Source organism: Juglans regia, chromosome 11 (genome assembly GCF_001411555.2).
Source record: "Juglans regia cultivar Chandler chromosome 11, Walnut 2.0, whole genome shotgun sequence".
In the NCBI taxonomy this organism is placed as follows: Eukaryota; Viridiplantae; Streptophyta; class Magnoliopsida; order Fagales; family Juglandaceae; genus Juglans; species Juglans regia.
This window is the reverse complement of record NC_049911.1, coordinates 4,871,284-4,882,610: the sequence shown is the minus strand read 5'-3', so window position 1 is coordinate 4,882,610 and position 11,327 is coordinate 4,871,284. Positions and strand designations below refer to the sequence as shown.

General features: G+C 38.8%; 1 protein-coding gene across 1 annotated transcript; it reads right to left on the bottom strand.

Annotated features, from left to right (window-relative positions):
* Positions 1-728: 728 nt before the first annotated feature.
* On the bottom strand, positions 729-3,512 carry LOC109013223 (transcription factor GTE2-like). The gene is made up of 3 exons (XM_018995233.2): positions 1,884-3,512; positions 1,575-1,785; positions 729-1,491 (listed from the first exon to the last, which is right to left on the bottom strand). Exons 1-3 carry the CDS (start codon positions 3,426-3,428, stop codon positions 1,400-1,402), a joined length of 1,848 nt encoding a protein of 615 aa, XP_018850778.2. The 5' UTR covers positions 3,429-3,512; the 3' UTR covers positions 729-1,399.
* Positions 3,513-11,327: the final 7,815 nt, after the last annotated feature.

Sequence of the window (11,327 nt, the reverse complement as noted above, 5' to 3'; positions counted from 1 at the left end):
GTTAGAGTGACAATATGCCTTTCACTAGCACTCCACCTATGAAATGTACCACAATCAACATCATCACCAGCATTAATTTAAACCATACATAAATAGGTTTTAGAGCAAGATAAGGACAAATATTACAAGGTTTCTCCCTTGACTCGTTTCAACACCACAAGATTTTGTCACTTTTTTCAGGCAATTCCCTCCCCGTCTCTTGTAGGATTCAACTTATTTTGATTCTTTCTCCTCTTCAAATCCTGCGACCGAATCTGCTTTCTATGCTCTTGAATCTTGATATCTTGACTTCACTCCCGCTAAGAAGTCATCTCATGATAACTAGATGGTAATGTTGGCTACCTGGCAAACTGTCTTGGTTACATGATAGGATCATCAAATCTCATCTCATCATTATAATTTTTTTAAATTCTCGTACAAAATATAATAAACAATTCGACTTATTCAAATTTTAAAATAATAATAATATTAAAAATAATATTTTAACAATATTTTATTCAACTTTTTAACATTTCATCTCAACTCACAATCCATCCAACAGCACCTGAGAGAGAGAGAGAGATGATTGAACTTGTGCAAGACGACAGATATTATAGCAGGCATCTCCGAGATGGATACTAGTCTGTTTGTATGTGTTAACACTATCGTTTCAAGATAGGAAATTACCAGGCACAGCTTCATAAAGATTTCAAGCAGACTGATGATAAACGAGGAACCTCATAAAATGTAACAGGAATAGAAAACATCTTTAATATTGGTTGCATAAGAGGCAATGGATTGAGTAAATACTTGAGATTTGTCTGGAACATAAATGGTATACAAAATACTCTTTTTTAACATTCACATTTCATTCAACCGACAGAACCAAGAACCAGTACTGTACAAGCTTCCATTTGCCTTCTGTTCAGATGATTTCCTCACTGTACATATTTTCTGCTATTGCTTCTTGACCACTGTGAAAATCATGTGGTGATGTATGCTACAAAAAAATTATCCCATTTCTTTCGTCGCTTGCCCATCTCATATATTCCACTGTCCTTGAAAATGAAAAACCTAGTCCCAGCTCCTACGAATCTCCCTTACCTATCTCTATCTCATTACTCTGTCTATGGGTCCCCTAACTGGTGCAATCATTCATACAAACACTAATGCATCAGATGCCTAACTGGTCATTACACTTACGCAAGGTACTGATGAAACCACACCCAAGCCAGCCCAGGGCTTTTGTGTCATTCGCTTAATCTCTGCAGCATCGATGCGAGAAAGCAACCAAAAAAACAAGCCACAGGCAATCTTAAAGCCCTTCTACTAACGTACTACCACTCTACCATCACTTTGTCTTCAATAAGCTCAAGCTTCTACATCTAAACCCAAAGCCCTACTAAGCGCTAAAAAAGCTTTAGGTACGCTGAGCTTCTTTCAATTCTACAAACGGTGATTGCACACTTTCTGCATCGGAATCACTTGCTGAAGAACTTTCAGAATCCGAATCTGCAACAAAAACTTAAATTTAGCATCTAAAGAAAATCATAGCCACATCTTTACCTCCAAAATACAGAAGCTAAGTTAATTACCACTAGAGGAAGAGGAGTCACTGCTAGAGGTTGAACAACTCGAACCACTAGACCCACTACCGGCACAAGCAGTTGCGTCCTTGTCAATTACCACAGGCGGGAAGTTTTCCAAAGGAATTTCCTCTCCAATGTCCACATCCTCCTCCCAAAATTCCCCTTTCTTGCTCTTCTGTACCAGCCCAGCCTCGGCCACCATCTCGCTCAAAGGAGACTTCATTTCAACACCAAGAATACTATTAGCACTCCAAACCAAACATAAAGGGAAATGTAAAGCAGTCAAACACAGCATTGCAAAGCCGTCATTATTACCTTGTTGCCGATTTGGATTTCAGTTGATCTCTGATTGTTGTTTTGGATGAGGAGCCCTTGCCGTTTCATCTTGCTCATCATCTTCTTGTGGTAAGTCACAAACCTATCAAGCTCCCATAGTGTTTCCGTGTCAATGGCCTCAATGTCAAGCTCGATCTCGTCCCCGTGCTGCACTAAATGCCCATTTCTCTTCTTTAAAATCTGCACAAACTGCTCCGTCTTCTCTGGCGGTAAATTCTGTAAACTCTGCCCCAACTTCGCCCTCTCCTCATAGCTCATTTCCCTCTTGTTCGGATCCTTTGCTTTTGGCTTCGGCAGCTTCAACGGTCTCTGTGCCACGATTGGCTTCGCAACTGGAACCGGAGCCAGCATTGGAATTGGCATTGACCGCACTGGAGCTGGGGGCTGTGATGGGTTTGAGAATGTGGGTCGTGATCGCGCCATGGCAGAGTCCAATTTCTTCGCAACGGCATCGGGCATGGGACCAGAGGTGGCTCTCTGCGTTTGTTGAGTCAAAACCATAGACCGTGATTCTTTTATTGTTTTTGACACTCGGTGTTGTTCGGCCTCGAATTTGTTGTATGCCGGGTTGAACATCGCATCGAACATGGACAAGAGCTGTTCCGCCATGAAATTGACATCAGTTCCCTTGGGATTGTAAAGCAGGGCATTGTTAAAAGTCAGCCTCACATCGGCCGCGAAATGGAGCGGCGAAATGTATAGGTTCTTCTGCAAGTGGGATTTGACGGTGCCAAGATCCATTGGGGTCTTGACGATGCGATTATAATCGTGGAGGCCCAATTTGGCAATGTCAACTGGAACGTTGAAAACCCAACCGAACTTGTGCTTCATCAACTTTCTCAAAATATGTCCGCACCTTTTCATCATGCTGTTGGTGAGCTTCTCCGTCACGGGGTGCTCCAGCGCGGAACGCTTCGCATCCTTCCCCAAACCGAAAGGGCTGCTCCGCTTGGTGCCAGAGATCTTCGGACCCGGCCTCTTGTTCTTCACGGTCAGAAGTTCCGAAGATTGGCGGCGGTGGTTCGCATTAGGCGTACATTTCCCTTTCGGCTTCGGTAAATCTACTTCGCAGTTGACCTGACGAGGCAGCGGCGGAGGCCGGTGGGTCAGAGAAGACTGAGTTGACGGGAATCCAGGTCCGAACCCGAAGTCTCCAGACTCGATCCGAGTAATTAGACTGCGGACCTGCCGGAGCTCCGAGATCAAGCGTTTCTTCAGCTCCGACAGCCCTCGCCTCGAGTAAGTAGCCAGATTGAAGGTCACGTGACTTCCATGTAACGACGATTTCTTCGTCTCATTGAAGCTCATGGATTTCAGAGTCGGTGACATAGTAACGTCCGGCACAGCCGGGACAGCCACTGACTCTTTACTCTGCCGGGAGAGCCCATGGATCTGCCCGTTAAAGCGCGGATTATGATATTGGTTCAGGTTGGGCTCGAGAAGAGGATTAATGGAGGTAGTAGCGGTGTTTTTATTGAAGTACTTCCTCGTATAAACTTTGCCTTCACCCCCACGACGGCTCATCTCGAGTGGCAATGAGGGCAGAAGCCATTCGTGTGAGCCAGATCCGTCGGGTTCCCAGCTAATAGCCGGCGATAAGTCTCGACATCATAGGGCGGGAAGAAATGGTCAAAAGGGTGCCAGAAATCATCCGTCTGAGAGTATAGCTACAGCCGGCATTGGAGCAATCGGAAGGAAAGAGGAAAGCAGGGAAAGGGACGAAGAGAGGGAGACAGAGAACTGGGGAGACGCAGAGACGAGGGTTTCGAAGACCCTCCACGTAGGAAGAGAGGGGGGCACCTCCTCTTCTTAAATAATGGAAAAAATTGAAATATTTTGTAACTTTTTAATTTTTTATTTATTAACTATTTTGTGTATGGCGAAATCTTCTCCCGCCAAAAAACCGTGCTGGGGGGTTTTGCCAGGTCAGCGCCAAACGGTTGCTTTTAATTTTCTGCCACCTGGGTAGTTCGACGTGGGTGACAGGTGGCGTTGGCCATACTATTTTATACAAAACATTTGAATTGATTAAAATGTAAAAAATATCATATCTATCTATAGATGTGATTGAAAATAGTTTATATTTTAAGTAGCATTTCTATTTGAATTTCGACATCGATCCTATCCCGTTGACATTGTTAGAAAATATGAGTCATGGAGTCAGAAAATAAATTTTTGGATTCTAAAGTTTCAAGACAATTTTTTAAAGCCAACAAAAATTCTCATAATTCATAATCGGAACAAGATAAGGAAAATGAATCACTTTCAACTAAAAAATAGATACATGTAGAAATGGATAAAAGAGGAAAATTCAAGTTCAAAAATACGTTGCTTTTGTGTCCTCAAAATAACACCGGCTCTCAAGATTCATGGAAGACAATGCCCAGGTAACCACAGTCTACCTAACTACCAAAAGCTTCAACCTCAACTACTATCGTTGGCCTATTATTTTCCTAATTATGTATTTTTGATTTCTCGCTTCAAAGAAGTTGATTTTTCATTTTTTTTTGTCTACAAAAAATGCTCTCGCTGAAGAAGGCACATGCAGAGATAATTTTAAACAAGCAAAGAAGGCTGCAACGTGTGCCATTAGGAGCAGAAAACTCTCCGCTTTTAGCAGGGTTTGCGTGCCACCAAGGACGAGGCACTCCAAATGCTCGTCTGCTAGAAGCAAACGTTCGACTCCAAAGTGCTCGGTTACATAAACCTCAATGTCCTCGAAATCTTGCAAAGACCATTGTTTCATTGGATTTGCTTCTCCCGCTTGGATATTGTGAGAACTCATTGGGTTTCACGAGTGAGATCCAAATACGAGTGAGAATGTGGGGCGAAGGAAATAGTAGGGCGCCCAAACAAATTTCACGAAAAGGAAGAAAAAAGCAAGAGTAGAGAGAGACAAAGATGAAACTGAGCAAAAGAGGAGAACATGGGGCGAAAGCTGCGCAAAGAGGAGAAGTGGGGAGGCGGGAAATTTTAGAATTGGGGCGTAAAAGGCGCGTTTTAGCAGACAGCAGGTAAGAGAAAAAAAAAAAGCCACATCAAGTGTGCTATAGATCAGCCGTGAACAGTGGTTGATCCATAACTTTTCTCTGTTATAAAATATTAATAAAATTATTCTCATGATACAATGATGCTCTTTTATTCATTGGGAAAAAGCTCTGGTTGGTGAAAAACTTGACATTACACCAGCTAATAACACTTCAACAAATAGAAGATTTATGTGATTTATTGTATGTTCTAATGCTAGAATCAACCCTCTCAATTATATCCCCTCTCCCCATGCACAGTGCACTCTCCCTTCTCCTTTCCCCTCTCCCATTTCCTTTCGACGCACAAAGCACTCTTCGCTCTCCCTTGTCACACAGTTCTCCCCTCTCCCCTGATGCACAATTTCTCACTTGGATAAACCGAGCAATTTGATACTAATGGGTTTCTCACATCCTTCTCACTTGTCTTTAAATTACTTATTCTACAATTTTGATATGTTTGATGTGAATGAAGTGCTTGGGATTGATTTATTTGGTAATAATCTAGCCAAAAACTGACATACAAAGACTATTTTTCACATTAGCAGTTTATCAAAGAAGTGATGAATCTAGCAAAAAATTGGCAATGCAATTGGAGAAATTCATCAATCATTCTGCTTATGCGACATTAGCTCTTTGGTTTTTATTATCCTTAATATAATGCAGAATCCTTTTAGTTTGTCTACTGTAGCTACTATTGAATTTCAGGATCAAGTTAGGAAATGACTTCAAATTTGTATTTTTTTTTTTTTTTTTATTTGGGGAATGGGAGGTTTCGAACTTCAGACATTCATTTTGGAGGCTGGGAGTTACGCCAACCAAGCCATAGTCCTTTTGGTTCAAATTTGTATTTAGTATAGTTACTAATGGCATTATTCAAACCATCGACAGATCGTATTCTAGAGGGAGAGAAAGAGAGCGATAGCCGGCAAGGGGTGAGGGGAGGGAGGCAGAGAAAGATAGAGGGGGAAGAGCTATGAATAAAAATATTCACCTGCATGTGAGTGTAAATTCTATTTTGCTGCAACTCCTACATAGCAACTTGTGCTTCGCGGGTGTAAAATGAGAAAAAAAAATACCCGACTGGCCTGGAGACGCTCTCAATTCATTGTTATAAAGTAGCATCTTTTATATAACAACTCAAAACATCATTTTCTAATAATTATGAGATAGAGAGATCTTTTTTAGAATGAAAAGCTAGTCTTTCTTACTCTTTGAAAATATGAACAAATCACGACTCTTAGGGGATGTTTGGAAACAGTTTATATTTATTTTCATCTCATTTTCTTGCCAAAATCGTTAAAAAATAAATACTTTCAAAATAATCATTACTAATTTTCGAAAATTTCAAACAAAAAAAAATAATTCAACTTTTTCAAATCTCAAAACAAAAATAATATTAAAAAATTATATGCTAACAATATTTTAACTTTATAATATGTTTTATTCAATTTCTTCTCTACTTTTCCAAAACCCAATAAATGCTTAACTCAAACTATTTTACTATTATTCATAAATCATCTTTATTCATAAATCATCTTACTATTATTCATAAATTTTCATAGCATCTCATTCTCTAAACAACCCCTTAGTCAATGGTAACCATTATAACGTAATGACCTGAAATCCTTCATAATGGTCATCAAATAAGCCATTTATTATTGATCATGATTTGCATCATAATGTCTGATTTTAAATTTCGAATTATAAAATGTTTGTTAATTATGATGCATTTCCAATGGTTACAACACCGCTAGTTTTTTGTTAGGTAACAAATGTAGACATTACTTAATATTCTCAAAATAAATCTAGAGCTCCTCGCAATGAGCAAAGTGTGCCTCATAGGGCCTATTGTCATTGCCCCGTGCGCATCCCATGTGATGCGGGCGGCTTTGCCGGTGCAAGGTGGCTTATGTAGCTCTCTCTTATCCTTCACTTTAAGACAATACTATAGTGAGAATGATTTAATATAAACTACTTGTCTACACTTTATTTGATCAATGTTAGACTACCATTTCCTTCTTTGTATACTTTAAAGAGTCAACATTCTCCATCAATATACATATATATATATATATATAGACACACACATACAAAATCTAACTGACATCCTAGTATAAGACTTCTAATTTTATATTTGGACCCTCTAAAAGTCTAAATTCTATTTTTTAAATTAAATATTCCATGAAATTTATATTATCCGTAATTCTCATATAGCGTATATGTTATTTCTATTTTTTCTAATTTAATCCAATTCGGCGAAAGTATTGAAAAACATTTGTAATATCTTGTGCAACAACATGATCATGCATGGTACCATCCGCAAGTTTTTCGGACTGAAAACTCAAAACTATTGGATGCCCTTCATTTTGTGTCTTTTTATGTACAACTCACGGGTAATTGAAGAAAAAAATATCCAGTTCAATGACTTTTTAAAAATTGTTTGTATGAATTTTTAATTTTTAATATGTCCATGTAAATTAGTTGATTAGTCGACTAGAATTTTTTTCCTCTCTGCTCTCTCTCTGAAGCAGAGTAGAGGCTCCTTTCCTACCCATGTGTAGGCAATCAAGGGCCGATCTTTTCTTCTCTTCTTTAGTGTAAGAAAGAGATATTTTGCGATGGACAAGGAACTGCGGTTGTTGTACGAGCAACTTTCCCTTACTATAGAGGAGTCTGCATAGGTAGTTGTAGAAACAGAGAGACTTGATGATGTAAAAGCTCGAGGTGAGGAACCCTTGATGGTCAGGCTATTTATGGAATGACAATTTAATCGTGAAGCTTTTAAACAGACAATGCGACGAATCTGGAGATCGACTAAAAACATACAATTCTGGGATCTAATGGCAGGTCTAACGCTGGTGGAGTTTGATGATCAAAAGGATAATACATGAGTCCTCCCTCCATGATGGTCCCTGGACTTTTGACAAACAGGTGGTATTAACGGAGGAATTTAAGGGCCATCTGCAAGTGCTCGAAGTCTCTATGACAGAAGCTAACTTTTGGGTTAGAATTCATGATCTACCATTGATTGCACGTAATGAATATGTCGGAAAGTTGATTGGGAGGATCTGGGTAAGGTTATTGAAGTAAATGTTGATTATGAAGATTTAGCATGGAGGCAGTACATGAGAGTCCGAATAGGCTTGGACATTACGAAGCCCCTGTTGCGACGAAAGAAGATCACCCTGGGTTCACACAAGGTTTCTTGGGTACGATGTACCTACGAGAGGCTATTGGATTTCTGTTACCAGTGTGGGTCTATGGGGCACTCTCATCGTGAATGTGGAGTATGGAAGTCTCTAACTCAAGATCATGCGGGAGATAGCCTTCCTTATAGGCAATGGCTGAGGGCGGCGCCGCCTGCTGGATGGGGGACCAACAACCGCCAGAATGGTCAAAAGGATAGTGACACAGGGAAACAACAAACTCCTATTTCTGCGGCAAATATCAAGGGACATGTTATGAGTTTGCAGGAGAAATAAATTGGAGTTTCAAATATCTGAGATACGGGGGATGAGACAGTCGCACCTAGTCAGTTATTTAATGTTCCTATCTTTGAAAAGCAGTCATGTGATAAAAGGATTGTAGATGAAACTTCAAAGAAGGGTGACCTAAGCAAACAGTTACAATCCGAGGAAGAAGGAGTTTTGAATGTTACGGATGACGTCACACCCAACGGTCAGGAACACACCTCAATGGCTAAGGTGGCAATGAGTTTAGAATAAACTGAACAATGAATGACTCCTCTACTTTCATTCCTAGGGTTTTAAATTTGGCAGCAATATTTTTCATTTCAAGGATATGCTCTAACATTCCTTTAGCACCATCATATTTCATGATCGTAAATCTAGTCATAAATGTTCCTGTTAATGATTTATCTGCGGACCGAAACCTCTCCTCAACATTTTTAAAAAAAAATTGGGCATCCTCAGTACTAGGGAGTGATTCTTTTATATTTTCAGCTATGATCGTTTTCATGAACATTGGATTCAGCCTGTTTGATCTCTCCCACTGTTTAAATGACTCTCTTTCTCATCTCTGTTACTACTCTCAGTGATGGGTGGTGATTTTGGATTCGTAAATGATTAGTCCAGGTCAAGGACTCCTAAGGTGAACCTGACTCGCTCAACCCACTCAGAAAAATTAAAGCTACTCAAAACAAGAACAGATGAAGTCTGTGGATGTAGTGATGAAGGTACGCTTACTAAAAGAAAATTTTGTCACATAATACTTTGAGTTAGACACTTATAAACAATAATCAGAATTTAAACAATTAAGAATGAACTAGTAATGTTATCAAGACCCTCCTTTGGGAGTAGATCTTGATTCTCACCAGAATTAAATTCTGTGGATGAACTAGTTGTATCATCAGAATTCTCCTTTGTGAGTAAACTATGACATAAAAAGTGTTCCCTCCAACCTTACTTTTGATGGATGAACTAGTAGTGCCATCAAGACCCTCATTTGGGAGTAGATCTTGATACACAAAGTGTTCTCACCAGAATTAAATTCTGTGGATGAACTAGTTGTATCATCAGAATTCTCCTTTGGGAGTAAACTATGACATACAAAGTGTTCCCTCCAACCTTACTTTTGATGGATGAACTAGTAGTATCATCAAGACCCTCCTTTGAGAGTAGATCTTGACACAAAGTATTGACTCCATCATATCTACCTTACTATGTGGTTTAATGATTTGTCACCAAAATTAAGAAAATCTTGTACCTTTGGACAAGCAATCTTTTCTTAAATTTTGATATAAATCATTTGCCCTATATTGGATAAACAAATATACATAACATAATAATAAGAGCCAAAATAAAAAATTCATACATGTATGTAATAATAATAACGTGGACATAAAATTTTAATATATGTGTATGCCAATAATAATATGTATAGAAAATAAAATTTAATACATTTATTTAACAATAATAACATGCTTAAAGTTTAATTTAATACATGTATATACCAATAATAACATATATAGAAAATTTAATACATGTATGTAACAATAATAACTTGTATAGAGAATTTAATAAAATTCAATACATGTATTTAACAATAATAACATGCATATAAAAGAAAATAAAATTTTAGATTTTTTTAATAAATAAATAATATTATTATAATATAATATAATCTGACTGGTTTGGGTATGGACTAGACCGGTCCAACAATCCAGGCCGAAACTCGGTTCATTAGTGAGGTCGCTAGTCAACACATCAGCCCTACTATACAGGCCTGCCCGTTCTTTTTTTATTTATTTATTTTTTTAATTCTCTTCGAGCTGGGCCATAACAGTGGCCCATTACATTTATCTCGGGCTGAGCCAAGGCCCAAACCCAGACCCTTGACCCTTAATCTTTTAGAAGGAAACCCTACAGATTTTCTTTTCTTCTTCCCTCAACACTCAGTGCCACACTTAGATTTCTTTTCTTCTTCCTTTGGCAATTGTAGCGCCGCATCACAATAATGTTGCTTACATTGGTTGGGCGCAACCATGGGCATTGCTGACGAGGGGAAGAAGGCATGGTGTCTTCAGCCTCCTCCCACCACCGATGTCCACTACTATCCATGGTTTCCCTTTTTCTTTTTTCTTTTTTCCTTTTTCTTTTCTTTTTTAATCTAAGAACCACCATGGCAGTTCCACTCCTCCTCCTAGTGCCGACAACCATAAGCCCCGAAGAGATTCACAAGCGGACAGGGGCAGTGCCGATTCGAGACTACATTGTCCCTCTGTGCCACCCTTTATGCCTCTCTTTACGTGTTGAGCCACCGGCCACCGGCCACCAGCCAACACTCAGTGGCTCCACCAACATAAATACACAATGATTCCTCAACTTCCTTCCTATTGCAATACATGCAACATAACAGTTCCTCAACACGCAATCAATGTAAACAATACACAGAGGAAAACATGTAATAGAACCAAAAGTAAAAGTTGATACACAGTACGGCAAAGGGAGAGAGAGAGAGAGAGAGAGAGATACACTAGTAATCGATTACATTAATGAATGTGTATCACTGCATGGATTTTTGAAAAAACAAACAATAAAAAAGAGCATATCGTAATTTCCCTTTCAGATAAACAAGGCAATCTTTTATTCTTTCATAACATGATAAAATCACATATGCGAAAGTACGTATAAAACTAAATATTTATTCACTGTATATTTTATTAAAATCATAAAAAATCTATAACCTAAAATTCTAATACCACATGTTAAATATTTTAACATGAACATTAATAATCAGATCTTTGATTTTCTATCATCCATAATAATAAAATAATGATAATTAAACACGTACCATGCTCCATCTGTTTGATGAAGAAATTAATCTGACTATGAGAGAAGGATCGCCCTAGCAACATAGCCTCACAAGTGTCTCC

Coding starts and splice junctions, on each gene's coding strand:
- LOC109013223 (XM_018995233.2), bottom strand. CDS start 3,428: ATGAGCCGTCGTGGGGGTGAAGGCAAAGTTTATACGAGGAAGTACTTC. Junction 1,786..1,883: donor AAATCCAAATCGGCAACAAG/GTAATAATGACG, acceptor GTTGAAATGAAG/TCTCCTTTGAGCGAGATGGT. Junction 1,492..1,574: donor TGACTCCTCTTCCTCTAGTG/GTAATTAACTTA, acceptor TTTTTGTTGCAG/ATTCGGATTCTGAAAGTTCT.